Source organism: Lytechinus variegatus, chromosome 11 (assembly GCF_018143015.1).
Source record: "Lytechinus variegatus isolate NC3 chromosome 11, Lvar_3.0, whole genome shotgun sequence".
NCBI lineage: Eukaryota > Metazoa > Echinodermata > Echinoidea > Temnopleuroida > Toxopneustidae > Lytechinus > Lytechinus variegatus.
The window spans coordinates 4,692,677-4,712,200 of record NC_054750.1 but is presented as its reverse complement, the minus strand read 5'-3'; the positions used below and the strand labels follow the sequence as shown (position 1 = coordinate 4,712,200).

The 19,524-nt window shown below is 37.4% G+C and overlaps 1 protein-coding gene across 2 annotated transcripts in view; it reads left to right on the top strand.

Annotated features, from left to right (window-relative positions):
* Positions 1-18,289, top strand: part of LOC121423425 (NADPH oxidase 5-like) — a 68,985-nt gene extending 50,696 nt beyond the window's left edge. For both annotated transcript variants that reach the window (XM_041618761.1, XM_041618762.1), the window contains 9 exons: positions 4,854-5,092; positions 5,708-5,896; positions 6,808-6,989; positions 7,983-8,174; positions 9,270-9,402; positions 11,511-12,442; positions 13,276-13,482; positions 13,855-14,121; positions 14,919-18,289. In XM_041618761.1, coding sequence (XP_041474695.1) covers positions 4,854-5,092; positions 5,708-5,896; positions 6,808-6,989; positions 7,983-8,174; positions 9,270-9,402; positions 11,511-12,442; positions 13,276-13,482; positions 13,855-14,121; positions 14,919-15,050 — 2,473 coding nt within the window. In that variant the 3' untranslated portion in view covers positions 15,051-18,289. The remainder of the gene's footprint in view (positions 1-4,853; positions 5,093-5,707; positions 5,897-6,807; positions 6,990-7,982; positions 8,175-9,269; positions 9,403-11,510; positions 12,443-13,275; positions 13,483-13,854; positions 14,122-14,918) is intronic.
* The last annotated feature ends 1,235 nt before the right edge of the window (positions 18,290-19,524 follow it).

Below are 19,524 nucleotides of genomic sequence, written 5' to 3'. Positions count from 1 at the left end.
TAAGCAATTGCTCCAGAGTGCCTTTACCGACATTCCTCCGTCTAAAGGGCATTCCTTGTCGCAGAAGATACCTCATATCCTGACAAGAGAGTGGCGAGCAGTATCTTGCAGTTCTTTGATCTGCTTGTTGAGTTTACTGTCAATTGTTGGATTTTTCTGGGCCTTAAGCTGAGCACCGAAAACCTTTGGGTTTCTGACATCTGGTGCCCATCGAAACGTTCAGTAGCCTTTTTCCAATTGTTGAATCCATCAGAAATGAAGGCTGGATCTCGTTTCGTTGGTAATGTCCAGATTCCCATAGCTTCAGCCCGCTTGTACTCGAAACAAGTCACTCCTTGGATCTCCGGTTGGTAATGGAGCCATGGATATCTGGTCAACCACTTCTCTGAAAGTGTATCTTTTGTGATTTTGTCTCTTTTTGGGGGAATGATCGAACAATCTTGAGGGTGATTTGGTTCATCATCATGGAAGATTTCTTCACCTTTCCTTTCCACTGTGGTTCTAGTTGATGCCGATTCTAATTCACTTATACTAGCTGTTTCTTTTTCTTGCAGCGGACTTTCAGATTCCTTTCTCATTTTTTCTGCTTTCTTACTTGAGGTTGCTTGAAAGAAGTTTGTTATTTTGGAATACTTTCGCGCCTTGCATCCATTTTTAACCTTAGATATGTCCGTGATATTATCAGGATAATTTGCTCAAGAGCTTTTACACATTTTATGACCAGCGCGTTTTGTTAGATAAGCGCAAAGAGAAATTTTTGGTAGCTTGTTAATTTCGCGCATTGGAATTTGGTTACAATAACTTTTTAGGACAACGATGCCTGGCGATTTACTTATTTTACATAACAAAAATGAAGTGATATTCAAAACGGCTGTAGATAAAATGGGACAAACATCTTGCACTTGGATGTGGGGAAGGGTAAATCTGAGAAAAGTTATTTGTACTTTTTCAAGATCTACCTCTCTGGGATTTACGTCCATGGGGTTTTCCCTGTTTATCTTGCCACCCTTTTACTCCCGTTTATTATTCCACCCTTTTGAATTCATTGATTTATTAAAATTAATTTATTCACCGCTGGTGGGATGAAACATCCTATCAACAAAAGTTGTTTTTCGTCGGGTCCTTTTATGTCATGTGTTAAAAATTATCATATACATAAACATTTCATTCTTTTTCATCTTGAACCTCCACCCATCTGTTTAATTGTCCTGGAAAAGAATGTTTTCATTTAATAACAATATACACAAATTGCGAGGGGAACAAACTGATTGATGGCATACGATAATCATCACTATAATCATCACTATAATTATCATGATCAAACTTTTCATTTTTTCATCATCATTATTACAATTTTTCTACCCAAAACTATTGGGGAATGATAATTAATACAGGCCATCCCCCCCACTTGAAATATTGGGGGAATATACCCCCCTCCCCCTCCCATAGGCTGGTCAAAGAGGGGAGGAGAAAAAGAGGGAGAAAGAAAGAGAAAACGAAGTGGGACAAGAAGAAATTATATCATATATTACATTAGATATGTTTTTCATAACTTTTTTTTCTTTACGCTAAATATTTTATTTTTTCGACATGTTGTAAGGGAGATCGGTTGTGTTTTAGTTCTTTTAAGAACCTATTGAAACGCCATTGTGAAATTGAAAGGGTTCTCAGTCAAAAACACAATTTTGTTTTATCAATAGATAATAGTACGCATTTACAGTTGTTGTTAATATGTTCGCTTCATGATTTTTCTGTAAATTGAATTGCTTTCGTGTTTGAGTTTGAATAAAATCTTTCTATGAAAGAAAAAAATGTTTTTCATAACTTTGTGAAACATAATTGCTGAGGGTCCATGTGCTCCTGGTGGTCGCATCGTCTGTTTAATGAGACAGATAATGATGTTTAGGGGCATTAAATAGTACTAAAAGTTGGTGGACAGGGACGAACAATTGCAAATAATAATGTACAGAGTCAAGAGATTTCGATGCTGTCTCGGCCCACCAACTTAATTCGACAAAAGCCTCTCAGCTCTCCATTGTGATTTGACTTGTATTTCCAAAAGATTGGGTGCGTTGTAGAGAGTGTTCTACGTAGTAAATGCGACAATTTCGGATGGCAGACTCAAAAAGGAGGCGGAGATGTCCTGACGATTGCTGTTCTTTATATCTTGATATAATTTTGAACAATGATACCATTATGCATGCTATAGGCAAAGAACTTCTTCACAAGCTTTGCTTCACAAGGTCTCCTCCACATGTCAGATTTTATGTTACATGATAATCATTCAACTGCTTTTAAGAAATGTATTTTTTTGGTAATAATGATATTAATAATGGAAATTTAGAGGCGCTAAGAACAAAAAGTACCATAGCGCGTATACATTGTATGAATAATAATTTAACATTTGCAATAATTACTACAATATTCAAGATAATATTTCATTGCAATTTAAATGGATTTTTTTCTCAATCATTTTGGTAATGATCATGTACAAACTGTAAATTTACTTTTAATTATTCTGTAACTATTAAAATGAACTGAAAAGGCGAATTCGTCCAGAAAATTGAAGATTCATTACCATGGTAACGAGGATGATGTTAATGAAAAGTTGGGTTTTAAAGTCCACGATAAAAATACATTGAAGGTTGAATAGTCATATAATAGATCAACCCGGAGATCAACAATGACTGGGGATAATAGTATCATTTCAATGTTTGGGAATATATATGATCACGGTATCCACAGGCCTCGAAGACTAGCTATGTGATGTATAATATGGTCGGAATATTTTTTTATATATATAACGATATGACATGTATGAAAGAAAAGCCTTTGCTTTGGTCCTCGATTCCAGCTGAGAAGGTATGAAAAGCTGACAGGGTGGTGCCTCAGCATTGCCAAGATATAATACGAGCGGGCATTTCTAGGGTCATTGCATAGAGTCATTTTATGTGCCGAAATAGTGCGTGTGGGGAATGGAAATATGCATTAATTATGGGAAAGAAAGTTGACCGAGAACTTCACGACCTTGCATGTGTCTGGTAAATGTGAAACCTTTTCTCCGGCTCTGTATGGAAAATTACAATACACCGATATTTAATCCCGATTAATATCCGCATTTTGTGATTTCTTATATGAGTTATAGGCCGATATCAAGAAGTTATTCGCTTTGTGACAAGTTAGATTAATTCATAGTTTAACTTACATTTTTATTTATATTTTCATTTTAATATGTGTTTTCGTATCAACCGGACCTAAAACTATTACTCATTATCTACATGAATGAAAACATTCCTGTACCTATATTTTTGCCCGTCCCCCGATATATTTATGCCAATATGGCAGTGGTAACTACCCTGCTGAAGATTGCCGCGGATGCCATCTCCCCACAATAATAATGACCTTTGACCTGAAGTACGGTCATGACGAAGACGTCATGTAGTAATTGCAATCTAATCGATCAAATCAGATTTAACTAGGTTTTCCGTCCCTAAGATCTCTCAAATTCGTCTCGAAAATATGTGAATAATTTGTTTTTAATATCCGCGGGCCTCTAAAAACAAGGGATCGTTATCCATAGAGAATTTTAAGTTTTTATTGTCTGTGTACCTCAATCTATCGATCATTCTTGATTCACCTTGTGTGTCCTATAACCAATAACAGATAGCTTTCACACCGCTATGCAGAACGCTTTTAAGAACATAGAAAATATATTGTCAAATGCCGTCCAGGACAGAGAACAGCCAAGTTGTTTCTCGAAAAATTGGTGGATAAAAACAAACCGTTTCGTCCTTGACTCTGGACTAACGACATTGGCCCGTATCCTCAAGTCAGGTTTAACTTAGACCACGGTTTAACTCTGTGATAAAATTATGGGGAGCCAAAAATTAAAAAAAATATGTTTCTAATGTTAGTATATTTTTATGTTTACTATTTTGCTTTCATAATGAAGAAAAATACTTGAAAATATTTCATTTATCATTCCCAGACAATTATGAACAATTTGGGTGTCATACGAGTCAATAAATTGGATGTGTACTGTTGAAGATTTGTGCCCCAATTGGCTCTCCATAGTTAAACCACAGCTTTAAACGAGGTTATTTAAACTCGAGTTCAGATTACGGGTAATGATCGCAATTTCACATCAGCTTTGAAGCTTTATATAGGACGAAACTGCTGTTCCGTTTCACCCATTTTCGACAAAGACCTCCCAGCTGTTCTTTGTCATTTTGAGGGCTGGGCATTCTCAATACATTTTCTGTGAGTGTTTTTGAACCCTCCTTACATCGCGGAAAGGTAACTCCATTTTGACTTAAAATTAGTTGATTGGGAAGAGCTAATTTCAAATAACTGCACTAATGTAATAGTTACCTGGGGTAAAGAGTAAGGGTCACATCCCCTCACATCGTCTACGCTCGAACGAGTTGGAATGAATATTTTTTTGGGCGAAGAAAAATGGTAAATTACCTGTGCATTTAAAAAAAAATGGAGATCTGATATTTAAGTTGTCTTATTATGTATCTGTCTTTACAAACTTATACCCGTAAGCGCTACTCTGTTTAATCATGTAAATAGCTTGTTGATTGTATTGTGATTTATATTTTGATCAATAAAGATTTTAAAAAGAAAAAGAAAAGAGATAGAATGAACATGGCCATATTTATTAGCAGTCAGCTTGGCTGCTTTAAGGATTATCTAATCTAATTTGTAATCAAAACAACTAGAGTGTGCAAAAGTGTAGTTTTTTACAAATAATAATGATAACATGATGTAGATAATTTAAAAGAATATGAAACGCTTATTGATTTTCTCATTCTAATGTAAGTCCTTTTCCCCCGTTTCTTTTTAACAAGTGCGGCTGAATGGTTGAATCCGCGGACGAAATACGAGGCAGACTCGAAGAAGAAACCGAGATCAGCGACGGCGTCATGTTGCAGCTACCATACACTCCGTAATCATTTCTCCGTCATCGTCTTCACAGCCGTCTTCGTTCTCATCAATGCTGGTTTAGCAGCATGGGGCGCGTACGAAGGTTATCAGAGCATCGATCACGAGAGGAATCGCGTTGCCTTGTGCATTGCTAGGAGTTCAGGTAATTTACCTTTTCTTGATATTTTGTTTCTCATTTTTATTCCCCCTTTCTTTCTCATAATCTTGATTCTCCTCGTTTTTTTTCAAATTCAATCAACGAGAAAGGGAACATATATTATATGATAAAGTTATTCTTATTTACTATCAAACTTTCACTTTTATTCCCTTTCCCTCAACTCGGGAGCATTTGTATTGATCACAGTAGCGTAATTATACGAGGATATTGCGTGGGGTGCAGATGTGTATGGAGCATTCCTAAACAACTGCGAGCGAGCAAAAATTATAAACTTATCAATACAAATATCTAATCAAGTGATAGATGTTGAATTAATATTCATATTATATTCATTAGATTTCATCCTTTTCCCTTTCCTTTTTTTATACACTCCTTTTTTTTCTCTTGGTCGTGAAAATTTTGGGTGTCCATAGCCCCCAAGCCCCATCGTTTCGTATTCTAGATACAAGAAACATCTTAAAGAATATTAAAAAAAAGGTTATAAATTGGAGAAATATGATAACTAAATTTTATGGAAATGTCAAATTTTAATCCGGCTATAGCGTTTATCTTTATAATTAAAACTGTTTGGATAATATAATTGCATTGATTATTTGACAGGTCGATGTCTTAGCTTCAATTGCTGCTTCATTCTTGTTCTAATGCTCCGGAAGTTACTCACGTTATTACGTAATAGTATTCTGATGTCGGTGCTACCCCTCGACCAGCATGTCTCCATCCACAAGGTGGTTGGCGTCCTCATCATCATCCTGACACTCATTCACGTTCTCAGTCATCTCACCTTTATCGGTAAGAACTTAACCCACTGTGGACGCCCTCTACGTTCGTTGATTCTGCGTCTTCAGCTCTTAAACAATTGTTAATTAATCCCGATTATACACGGGAACTACTATGTTTTATATATGCCACTAACCGTTTTGACAGTTAGGTGTGTGCCCCTTTTTTTTCAAACACAAGACATGAAAGAAGGATATATAATTCTTATTAATAAGAAATTAAGAAAAGACAAACCAAAGTAATAAGAAGGACGTGAAATTGTGTGTGATTTTACATTTGAATTGTTATTTGACGAAGATTTTAAGAAATCCTATAAATATATAACTAGTAGCCGATTGTTTAGCTGGTGTGCCCTTTTCCACGAACAATCATTTAGCACGCGCGATATTTAATTTCTCTATTTGTATTAAAGTGTTATTCCTGGAAGATGTTTAATCTTGTGGACCAACGAATATATTAGGTGGATGGGTGACTAATCTATATTAATATGTCATATAATCGTCACCAATGGTTTGACGTCGTATGCATGGATCGCCTTTGCCGACGACGTCCAACTTACGAAAGCGACTGGCGCGTATAATCTGGAGAGATTGAAGAGCGCCATCATATTCAACAACAACAACAAGCTATGTTGTGACGTCTGTAACTTTATTTACGGACCAACGGTATCATTGATCGAAATGTTTGCCTGGCATATGAATAAATATTTTGTAATACATTTTCGTCAAATACAAATAAAAATCAAAATTACACTCTGAAAAAAATTTGTTCTGACTTAATTCTGATTCCTTGCTTCTATCTTATGTCTTTGATCTATGTATATTTGTTTCAGAAATTCGTTTTATAAATATTTTATTTAGTAAAGGATAGGAGCTAAATTGTATTAGGGCCATTTACCATCGCCTTTATTCTTGAATTCACAGGACTTATTTACGAGGGAGAGAAGGATAATGGAACGTTATTCATGGATTTAATATCCAGTCCAGTACCTGGTGTTGGTCTAGTGGAGGGAGCCTGTAATATAACCGGCTTCATACTTATTCTAGTTCTTATCATCATGACATTATGCTCTTTACCATTCATCAGGAGGAATGGATACTTTAAGGTGAGTTTGATACATTAGGTGATTTCAAGTTAAGTGTTGACCTTTTAGTCTTGTTGGTGTTGGCATAGGCGGCGGAAGAGGGGGGATGGGGGGACGTTCCCCCCCCCCTTAATTTTAGGTGGGGGGGACGGTCCCCCCTAAAAAATTTTTCGATAACTTTATTTTGTTTTTGCTTGTCAATTTTCTTTCCTGTGTCCCCCCCTAAATTCACGTCGACCCCCCCCCCCTGAAACGTGTGTTGTCCCCCCAACTAAAATTTAGGTTGATGACCTTTTTATTATTTTTTTTTTTGCTTGTCAAAATCTTTTGGTTAGCCACTCCTAAAATTTAGGTTGGTAACCTTGGGGGGGGGGGGGGGCTTGACCATTTTTTACCTGTGTCCAACCCAAAATTTCAGGTGGACTCCCCCTAAATTTTTTGGCTTCTGCCGCTAATGGGTGTTGGTGTTAGGTCAATTTTTACATGAGCATAACACTAACGATTGACCTGATAGGTCACTCGCAAGGTGTTGATCCGTCAATAATGAGATCTGAATATCATTCTTGTAAACTCAGAATAGGTTTTGGAGCTAGGAAACTCTATCCAGATTGCGCCTCCAACACCGGGCTTGAAATCACCCATTGATACTTGACTATGTATAAAGACAAATGACAATGATAATGATAGTAATAATGATAATAATAATGTGATGATGATGATGATAATAATAAGGTGTCTATCCGTTAGTAATAATAATAATAATAATTATAATAATATTAATAATAATAATAATAATGATATGACTTACTGCGTTTTCATAGGATCTTTTTTTTGGGGGGTGGGGGTTCATTTCAGGGGTTATATTATTTTTGCACTATGCGCAATAGTTGGCTCCTCAAATACTACTGTGTCTTGTATGGTGAGATCCCAGTCTGATGTACTCCGATGCGTTGATATTGTATTATCTAATGTAGATTTCGGTCAAAATATTTCAACTTTAACTTGAACTATCAGGTATTCTATTGGACCCATCAGCTATGCATTATATTCTGGGGGTTACTCATCATACATTCCAAGTATTTCTGGATCTGGTTTGTGGCCCCTGGTGCAGTCTACATTGTAGAACGGTTCCTGCGGCTCCAGGTGTACAGAAGAGCCAGATTCGGGATCATATACATCCAGGAAGGATACGTATTACCAGCGAACGTAAGTACAGAATCGGTGACCGATTCTTAACTTAAGCACTAAGCAGACAAAACATCGTATATCTAATTTTGCTCTTGCTTTCCTTGCCATATAGATGCATTTAACATTTCAGTAGCAGAAATTGGTTATTAATGTTTGTTGTTTTGTAATGTTGTCTAACATTACCCCCCCCACAAAAAAAGGCAAAAAATGTGTAATTGAATGATGTACATATGAAAAAAAAATATTAAAAGGGGTTAGATCCATTTCCCCTCAAATTTCAGTTATTTACCCAAATCTATATGTTAGGTAGCTCTAAAAGGCATTCACATAAAAACAAAAACTATTTTAAAATGGCCGGGAACATCTACTTAATATTTAAAAGAGGTTAGGATCACTTTAATTTTATTCCAAAAGTGGTGAGGTTCACCTTTAGCTATTCTGTGAAAATTAAGGTTTGTTTTATTTAACCCGTATTGCATTGCTTCTAAATATAATAAACTTAACAAAAATCTGTGGTTACTTTTTCTTTACAAATTTCTTTTTTCTTTTTATCTAACCACTTTTGGAAATAAAATGTTGATGTCCTGTATGCCAATTTTTAATGTGGGAACTCGATGCCAGAAGTGATTCCTCACAAGCAAAAATAAACAAACACATGCATAGAAGGGGTTATAGATCAAGTTTATTAACAAAAGGGGTTCGGTTCAAAATTTGAAAATTTGAAAGACAAAATGAAGATCCGCAGACTTTTTTTTTAAATACATTCTCATGATGGGGTATTATATAATGCTAAGTGCATTACATATAGAAACGCCGAAATATAGTTGAATTAAAAACCTTAATTTTCTCAGACTGGCCAAAAGTGGATCTTATCCATTTTGGGAAATAAATTATGCATATTAATTGCCAAACGATTTTACCCCTAGTGTCCACACATGGGTGTTATTGCGACACGTTTGGTTTTTAGTTTACACACTTCAGTGTTATATGCAATCTCTATAGGATGTAATTTTGACAACTCAGGAGTGTGGTCCTCTGGGGACCCAAGATTAACAGTTTAGGCAAAATTAACTCGTCAAATGAATCTCAGACTTGTTCGCACATCCTCAACAGGTTGTTCATCTTGTTATTCAGCGTCCACCAAACTTCAAGTTCCACGCCGGAGAATACATCTATGTTAATATTCCAACGATAGCATCACACGAGTGGCATCCATTCACCATCAGCAGCGCACCAGAACAACAAGGTGGGGTCATGTTAAATTCCGTTTAATCGGGGATGCACCGTTCGTTTCAGGGTAATCCAAATCTAGAGGGTTGGTATTCGAATTATATTTAGTTTTGATGTATTATTCTGCTTGGATGTGAAAGGAAAACTCAATAGCTTTCCATTGATACCCTGTTTTTACCATTTGTGCCATGCATGACCAAATTAAGTGATCTTGAAGACAACAGGTAGAGATGCCACTTTTTCCAAGTTTTTGAAAACTTGATGAAAGGGCAGATGCAGATGAGAATACTTTCATCGATGCCTGTGCTGGTAAAAATCTCAATTGGACCTTTTTCTCCCAAAGGAGTGTAGATGTAAGTGGGAGAATGTAATTGCAAATGATTGACGAGCAGATCGTACCACAGTCGTTGGACCAACATTTTGAGATGCAGATTTGGAGAGTGAAACTGCATCTTTGGTGGATTCACGACCTGCATTCCTATCCGTCGTTCCAACGTCATTCAAGATAGACCCAGAGAACTCTTTAGACATCACATTATATTGTTGTTGCCCTCAGCCATGACGTAGAATGGCCATCAAGATCACATGACCTCATACCCTCTGATTATTTCCTGTTGGGTCACTTGAGAAACAAGGTATTTGTAATTCCTCCTTAAGATCTTGATATGCAGGGCCAAATTTGACATGAGGTGGATGTATTTTGTGTAATGATCCGGCGATGTTAAGACGAGCTGTCCAAGATATCCTTAATCCCTGCACGCTACCAGTTTTGTGAGCAAAGGAGAAGAGGAAATGGTGAAGGTGATGGTGAATAAGACATTAACCTTTCAATCAGCATTCCAGAAGAATACTTTGACCATGTTGACTCTTTATTAAAAAACTACTTTTTTACATTTTATGATATCAACCGCACATTTTACCAACTTTAAACAAACTTGGAAAAAGTGGTACCTGCACCTGTTGTCTTCAACATCGATTGATACGGTCATGAGTGACACAGATGGTACAAATAGGGTATCAATGGAAATCCTGCGAGTTTCTCTTTCATATCCATACAGAATAATTTAAAAAAATACATATGATGCGAATAACGGCCCTCTAGATTTGGATTACCTTTTTTTTCTGAAACGCACTGCCTCATGGCCACATTTGCCGGCCTTGATCTAAGCTCAGTGTACAGTCTACGGAAGTAAGGTTTCCCCCAACGGCCTCGTGACCCGGAAATACCGTCAACGACAACATTCCTGATGTTAATGCCCTAAGATAGGTACGCGTCTAATGGGATTTGCAAGAAAGCGAGTCAAATCTAGGTCACAAAATCAGTCACAAATCTGGCAATTAATTGCAAATCACACTTGATTACTGGTCTAAAAAATGATTGCCAGTGAATGTGGAAGAAGCTGAATTCCTATTTCAGCTAAATTAAATGAATACAGTTTTTAGATTAAAATAACATTAATGTAGCATTACAACAAGGTAAATTCACATAAAAAGTAAGGCCTGCTGAAAAGAACGCAATGTAACAGAGTGTGATCACACTGTTCACATAGTGGACTGTGTGAAAATATTAGTCACGCTATTCAAATGCTGAAATCTAACAGGGTGAAGATATTTTCACGACACCTGGACAGTTTTACTGTTCACAGCGTGTTCACTTGGTCGTCTTTGTGAATATGGGATTCACACTGTTGAAATGCACAAATTTAATTGTGTGAAGGTGATTTGGTTCCACACTGTAAACACAGTGTGGAACACAATGTGGGACACTGCTTTGTTTTAATCGTATGTCACAGTCACACCCCATCAAAACACAAACAACTCCAAATCGAGGATACAGTATTTCTTTGAAAAGAACGTCATGTTTAGATCGGTTTTTGTCAGTAGGTCAATGTGACTAGTGCTTAAGGTACCTTGTGTCAAGAGTGTGTACCGCGTCTTTTGCTGCAATTTCGGTATAAAGGCACTGTATGAGTCTTTTCATAACGGCTTTCCTGTATTGGAAACGAAAGGCCGCGGCTTGCGGGATTCCTGCACGAAAGACAGGGCTCTGATGTTTGACAAGGCACCTAAGCCCTAAATCGTCATGATGATTATCTGTTTTTATCATTTTTTTTCCTATTGCAGAATTCCTATCTCTTCATATACGATCTCTTGGGCACTGGACAAAGAGACTCTATGAAGTCTTCAAAGAACGCGAGCTGGACCAGCTAAAGGAATTACCCGAGAACATAGACATTGACAATGAGGACGCCTCTTGTTTAAGCTACCGGAAAACAGACCAGCCTTTGGACGTTGTAACCGAGGTATCTTCTACAAAGACCACGCCCACTGCGTCGCCATCCCACCAGAGGGATACTCCATTAGATTCCCCGTCGAAGACCACCAGACAATGTTCACCTCAGAAAGGAAGCGGTCGAAAGCGGAACATCAGTGGCGAAACGAACTCAGGATTTCAACCTGAAACGCCGACTGATTCTGAAGATACGACGACGTCGACCATTGTGAATGGGACTGCGTGTAATAGCAATAATAACGACGATCTGCCGTTGACGGAGGTTCGTCGACGAGTGAACTCAATGCAAGGGAAGCTACCGGGTATAGTTAATACTATCGACTTTTCATGTCAGACTGAAGAGACAGTAGAAGGTGGGTTATCGCCGGCTCATTTCACTGCAATAGATGAAAGATCCCCCAGCTCAAGATTCATAAAAGGAAAGGGTTTTAAGCTAAAGCCGCTGAACTCACCAGAGAGCAAAGGTATCCAGGATGGCCAAACTATCGGACCTCCTGTAAAGGCTGCAAATGGCCATGGGACGGTCTTGGATACCACCTTATCAGACCCACCTCAAGGAGACAATGACCATACTCCACCGGTGATCATCCAAAGAACGGAATCTAATCTTAGTAGACGATTATTTAATAAGAAATTTACTGAAGGTAGGAAGTCAGGACGTCCGTTGACCAAGAACAGTCGGAAGAAGCTCAGAAGGAATCATACCTTACATTCTCTCGATGTTGCTCGGACTTTAGGGGATGCACCACATACAGGAATGGAGGTAAGTGTCAAGGATACAACTGGGTGTAAAAAAAAGGTCTGAATTACCCAGCTCAGGGTATACCAATTGAGCTCTTTTGAACTATCCAGAGGGCCGTACTGCGCAACATTACATGTTAGTAGCACCCTTCTCCATTCTTCTGCGTCGAGCGCCTGGTTAGAAGGCAGAGGCTCTCAAGGCAAAGTCTCTGGTATGACTCGGCCAGGACTCAAACCCATGATCTCCCGTTCATGAGGTGGACGCTCAGCCAAATAAGCCAACATGCCGGCTCAAGCGACTTCAAAAGGGGACTTGTTTCATAATGTTGAAAAAAAAATAACAAGTGACAAGCTACAATCATCATGCTACATAAATTTTGAAATATGACGGGATAAAAACAGTTGTCAATCATGGTAATAAATAGATAATCCTTATGAAATGATCCCAATCTTGCTAAGCACCTCCTCTTATATAGCTTCTTATTGGTGCTGTAATAGCTCTTCCCTTTCTTTGTAAGTCCTTACAAAGATTGATGATTGATAGGCTGATATTACCAATTTGATTTCCAGCAATGTTGGGTAGTTGGTTTCCTTCGTGTTTGTGGACTTCCTGCCAGAGAGATTGTAGAATGCCAAGGACTCTGAAGACACCAACAACACATCACCATCCATACCAAGAGAGTGACCGTCATGCCGAACGATTCATTCTTGAATAGAGAGTTAGTAAGCCATAATGTTTGACCTGCAGCAAAGATGCATCGATTGATAATAGGTTAAAGAATGTGAATGGGATTCATTAGTAGAACGATATCTATTGTTAGATCTTAATAAAATGATCCATTACGACTCTTCCAGGTTATTTTAGATGGGCCATACGGAGCACCTGCCCAGCATATCATGGAGGCTGAACATGCCGTCCTCATCGGGGCAGGGATAGGAATCACACCGTTCGCTTCCATCCTGCAGAGCATACACGAGAGATACAAGGCCGCGAAGAAGCACTGTCCAAACTGTCATCACGCATGGGTGGCCGATGCATCATCTATTCTTAAGACAAGGAAGGTAATGACTGAAGTTGACTTGCATCGCCAAGAGGTCGATACCGGTGCTGAAAGCGATGCATGGTGATGCTAAGGGCGAGTTCTTGCTTCAACGATAATAATAGAAAATATAATTATTGTCAACTGCCCTTTTTGACAATGTCTGTCCAAGAAATTGTTGAGCCAAATCGATAGTATTAAGTATTGACGATAATAGTAAAAATGGTGATGGTGATGTTGATGATGATAATGATGATGATGGTGGTAAAGATGATAATGATGAGGAGGAGGATGAAGATGATGTTGATAATGATGGTGGTGATACTGAGCTGTGTGGTGATGACCATGATCATTAAGCTGGTGATGCTTGTTTCTCTCTAATTCGTGTTCGAAGGTGGACTTTTTCTGGATCAATCGTCAGCAGCGATCCTTCGAGTGGTTCATCAGCCTTCTGTATGCCATTGAGCTGGAACAAGCTGATATACCAGCAGAAGGCCGTTTTCTTGACATCCATCTTTACATGACGTCAGCTCTCTCTCCCAGTGATATGAAGGCCATTGGACTCCATGTCGCTCTCGATCTGATCCATAAGAAGAACAAGCGAGATACCATCACGGGATTGATGACGAGAACCCAACCAGGACGTCCCGACTGGGAGGAGGTACGTCATTTCCGTATGCTTGCAATTTGAGTGGTCATGTGGCCTTGTGAGTTTTGGACTCATGATTGAAAGGTTGTGAGTTCAAATCCCAGCTCTCCCATTATCTCGAATTTAACCAAAAAACAAAAAGGCCCGAGAGTAATTAATGTCGTCTATAACAGTCAACTTCTTGACTGATTAACCTAGACGTAAAAGGTTTCATTATAATGTAATTGGTTATTTACCAGCTAGGCGATGATAAGGCGGAAAATTGCTTTGCCGAGTTTGTATGGGGGTTATCTCAACAGAAACAGAAACCGTTTACTAAAAAGAAATGAATGATCTTGTTTTCCGAATTCTAAATTTCATGTCTCCCCAACTCCTTCTCATCATTCTCTTTTTTCTCTTCTCCCCCTTTTATCACTCTCTTTCATTCTTCACCTTTCTCTTTCCTTCTACCCCTGGTTGGAGATTTGCAAATCACAATCAGTTTCATTCTTAAACCACTTTAGCAATATCAAGGTCTTCAGGTGTTGACAAGACCGACAACAATTTGTATTAAAGTGATGGCCCTTTTTAAAGAGAAAACCCCAAATTAATTTTAGTTCAACAAAAAATATTCCACAAAATTGCAGTAAACCACAAGGCAATCTCAAATCCAGTATTTAAAAGAATAATTCAACAGAATTCAAAATACTCTAAAGTATATATAACAAGAAAAAACGGCAATTAAAACGGCAAAGAAACTTTATTCAAAAAGCTAATTTCGTTTTGATAATCATTATTTTCCCACTCTGTGTTAATTTGACAAATTGTAGGTGTTCCAGAAGCTGAAGAAGGAGCAGAAAGGTCGAATCACCGTATTTTTTTGTGGCTCTCCTGCTCTCGGCAAAATCATCAGAACAAAATGTTTGAAATATCAGATGGACTTCAGGAAGGAAAACTTCTAAATCTTGGACCAACGAACGTAGGCGTCAAAACTTTGCATCAGTGTTTGCTGCCCTCTATGTCTTACACAAACTCATCATTTATAGATCAGGGCACCGTTCAATGATAACAAGAAGATGCCATTTTCGGACTTACCGCGCAGAAACCAGTACTTCTCAGCCGAATCAAGGTCTTCAGCGGAAACGCATTTTACTCTCTCAGTACTGACAACTTTCAAGGAGCGGAAGGACAGTTTCACCATGGACCTATTCCGTAATAGGTCCATGGTTTCACGTTACTTTAAATCCCAATTGTCATATTGCTTAAGATATCTGGTGGGTGTTTCATAAAGCTATTCCAAAGTTCCGAGCGACTTTACGGACGACTGGTGACATTTTTTTGTGGTAAATTGTCCAGGTTTCCATGGACTGAGAAAGGATCATCAGTCGTGCGTACATGAAGTCGCTATAACTCACGAACAGGTTTATATAAAAAAACGTACCACCTAGTTTATGACAACAATGGTTCATTGCAAGAGAAGGTGCAAGTACCACAGGCAACATAGTAAACGCACCTTGATTTTAGTCAAATCATACTTTCGCTCAATTTGTTTTGGTGAATGCGTAACATTCAGTCGGTTTATGGTGCTAGCCTGATTTCGAAGCCTCTTACAAGAAACAGCACCCATGCATGATGCAAAAGAATTCCTAAGAACATATATTTAACAATATTTTGGCACAGACTATCAAATCTGTCCTCTGTAGATCTCGCCTCCCCCCTCACCCCACTTACAGTAAAGAACATATCGTGCCTCAGTGGTGTCAACAGTGCTGAACACAATGTGAAACCAGTTGCCTTCAAACTGTTTAATTTGAGCATTTCAACAATGTGAATCACAATAGTCGACCATGTGAACACGCTTTGAATAATCAAAACTGTCGAGGTGTCCACAGTGTGAAAATCTCTCCACACTGTTGAATTTTAGCATTTTAACAGTGGGAATAATATTATCCCATATACATGTACCACTATAAGTGAACACACTGTGATCCCATTTTATGACACTGTTCTTTTCAGCACTGGGCTCCCAGCACTTCGGGTATATATATATTTTTTTTTTCATAAACTCCCCTTTTCCATTTCTAACTTCTGATATATTGACTTTGGGTCGCTACAAAGAATGTCCAGAATTTTATAATAGGGAATGAAGTATAGAAACCTTATGCAAATGAACTTCAAACTTAATGGCAAACATTAATTCATATCACCCAATATCGATTTGTAAAGTAGGTAAAGACGGCAACCTTAGAAATGTTGTCACCCTTAGTCAAGATAAAGATAATATCTTTGATACAATGAAAGATGATTTTTACACTGTTCTACAGTATTTTTTTGTCGCCATTGTCTAACACAGAATGAAATGCTGCTAACCCGAAGAAAAAACAACAATGACTTTTATGTATAAAACAACTTTAAATCTTGAAGAAACAACATAAAAATAATGAAGAAAACGCGTTAAACGGATACACGCTTTCTTGTAAACGCGGATGGAAATATAAGTTCGAATTATCCATCAGTATGACAGATGACTATTTCAAAGATAAGCATATTGACTATTTGGGGAAAACATTATATTAAAAAATTGTTTTGCCATGAAAGCCCACATAAAAATTGCCCTTTACTCACCGTTTTTTTTTTCTGTTTTATGCACGTGTTTTCAAATGAGTGTCTATGATTCTGTCATTACTTAATTGGTGCAATCTATTTTTTGTTGTTATTTATATAGAAATCTATTGTCAATTCATCGATCTGGCTATTTTGTGCTAATCTTGGTTTTGATGGAAATGGATATCATGATTATGTAAATAGTTTTCTTTTCAGCTGATATTGTCTGTCACGATAATTATTGTCTCTAACAGTAACACACAGACGTATCAGGTCAAAGGTGAAGCTCTGGCGAATACCCGATACTTACATCGTATCGATGCGAAGTCGTCAGTCCATAGTGGGTCCATTGTGTTCATTATATTCAGGCGTGTAATATTTTACATCATTCATTTTCACATGAGACAATACGATTGCATCATCTTTATCTGAATGTGAATTCGTAAGCATTTACTCTCTGAACCTTATAAAAGTAAAAAAGAAACATTGTGTTACTATGTACTCATAAACACTTTTTGTTTACATATTGAGAAAATGTTTGCAACCTTTTTGGTATCAACATTTATACATGTATCTGTACACCTGAATCATAAACAACCATAGAACCAGCGTCGTAAGCGTGGGGATCACAACATATCAATTTATCTTTTTTTTTGTGTGTGTAAATGAAGATATATTAAAAACGGGAAAACAATCAATACGATGACCCGTAAACATTGAGACGGTAATGTTTCGTGAATTGCAACCACATGATATTTCACTGTCATCATTGTACATTATCAGTGTTCAAGATATACTTATCACCAGAAAATTACTTTTTAAAGTATGCAATATATCATTGTCTATTTCTGTTATACCATTACTGTTTTCAAGAGGGAGTGGGGGGGGCTGAAGCGTTTTGCCCCCGGCCCCCTCCCCCGCCTCCCCCGGATCAACGACACCTGTTAATTACATTAGTTTTATTTTACTCAGAAGTCTGCTCTTGTTTGTGCATAAACATGGATGATATTGTCACAATATACTATTCAGTATTTTTAAGCATTAAACTATTATACTGAAGCTTTTATGTAATTTTGTAAACATTCAGACATGAAATCTGAATAATACTGCCGTCATCGTTACCCTTACTGAGTTTTCAAGAGTAATACATAACCATGGAACTAACAGATAAAAATTAAGGGATTTAAAATCTATGTCCGATGATGATTTATCTCGAATAGCAAGTCTGCGCGTACAATTCCTGTTCGACTCAATATTAATTTGATATTTCAGCACGATTGTACGTCTAAATAAGTTTTCGTTTCATTCAGAAATAAAGGCATACCCACTATCATAATGATTATTCGACCAATAATAAGTATTGCATTCAGCTTCATCATGTTCGTGATTACTACAAAGATTATATATAACGGTTTCATAGGTCTGTCAAATATTGCATTATGAAACGGCGTGGTGTTCAGCTCACAGTGCTCAAGTGTTAGAGCAAACTAAAGGAAATGAGTGAGAGAAAATGAAAGCATTATGAATATTTACCTTGTCATTAATGATTCTGCATGGATCAAATCTTGTTGAATACATTGAATTATTCCGAATGGATTACCAAATAAAGGTACATAAATGATCTTGTATTTGCTTCATTTTTTGAAGTCATAGTTTTGATGAACTTTACAATAGTATCAGCGACATAATGCTTATGTTTTTTATGGATAGGATACCGCCGGTGGCCATGATATTTGCTCCGGCGACAATTGCTGCGATGGAAAATCTGTACGTTAGTCAATCCATGCAAACATATAAAACCTATAACATCCAAAACTAAATAAACCCCAATCCTTATCTTTATATTATTCTGAACCAATATGTAATCCCGTCTCTAACCTTATGCCCTCCGAAATGAGACCGTAGCAAATGTCGCTGGGGCAAATGTCGTATATAGGTGTCACCAAAATACGCGGCGTTTCATGAAGCTGTTCGTATATTATAGGGATTGTCCGGGCTGAAAGTGTTTTATTTATAGCCTAATAAATAAAGTAGAATTCACTGAGCAAAATGCCGAAAATTTCATCAAAATTGGATAACAAATAACAAGGTTATTGAATTTCAAAGTTTAGCAATATTATGTGAAAACAGTCGTCATGAATATTCATTAGGTGTGCTGATAATGTCACATCCCCGCTTGTTCTTTGTATTTTATTCAGATATTAGGTTTATTCTTTTTTTTTCCTCCAAGAAATAGAAAGATTGAATTGACAACTGACTTGGTGCATTATTATATATTTATTGCTGCAACTTATTTCATTAAAAGGGAGACATATTATTCACACAAGTATGAAATAATGTTTTAAAAAATGAGATTTTATGTAATAACATAAGAAAACGGAAAGTGGAGATGTGACATCATCAGTCCACCTGATGAATATTCATCATGATGACGACTGTTTTCATAAAATATTGCTAAACTTTTAACTTCAATAACGTTATTATTATTTTGATATCAGATTTTGAAGAAATTTTCGGCATTTTGCTCAGTGAGTTCCACTCAATTTATTGATATATAAATATTTTCAGCCCGGACCATCCCTTTGAGAATGACTTTAATATATAGGCGGGATGTGACCCTTTCTTGTACGAAATGTGTAAATCCCTATATATGCAGCTAACTATAAGCACCGAAGACCATGTTCCAGTCTTGCGTAAAGTTCATGTGCAATTTTACGAAAAGCTTATGAAACTCACTGCACTGAGGGCTGGACCATGGGGAGGGGATGGGGGCAGTCAGATATATCGCTGTGTACATGCGTGACCCCCCCAAAAAAAAAAAAACGCGTTTAA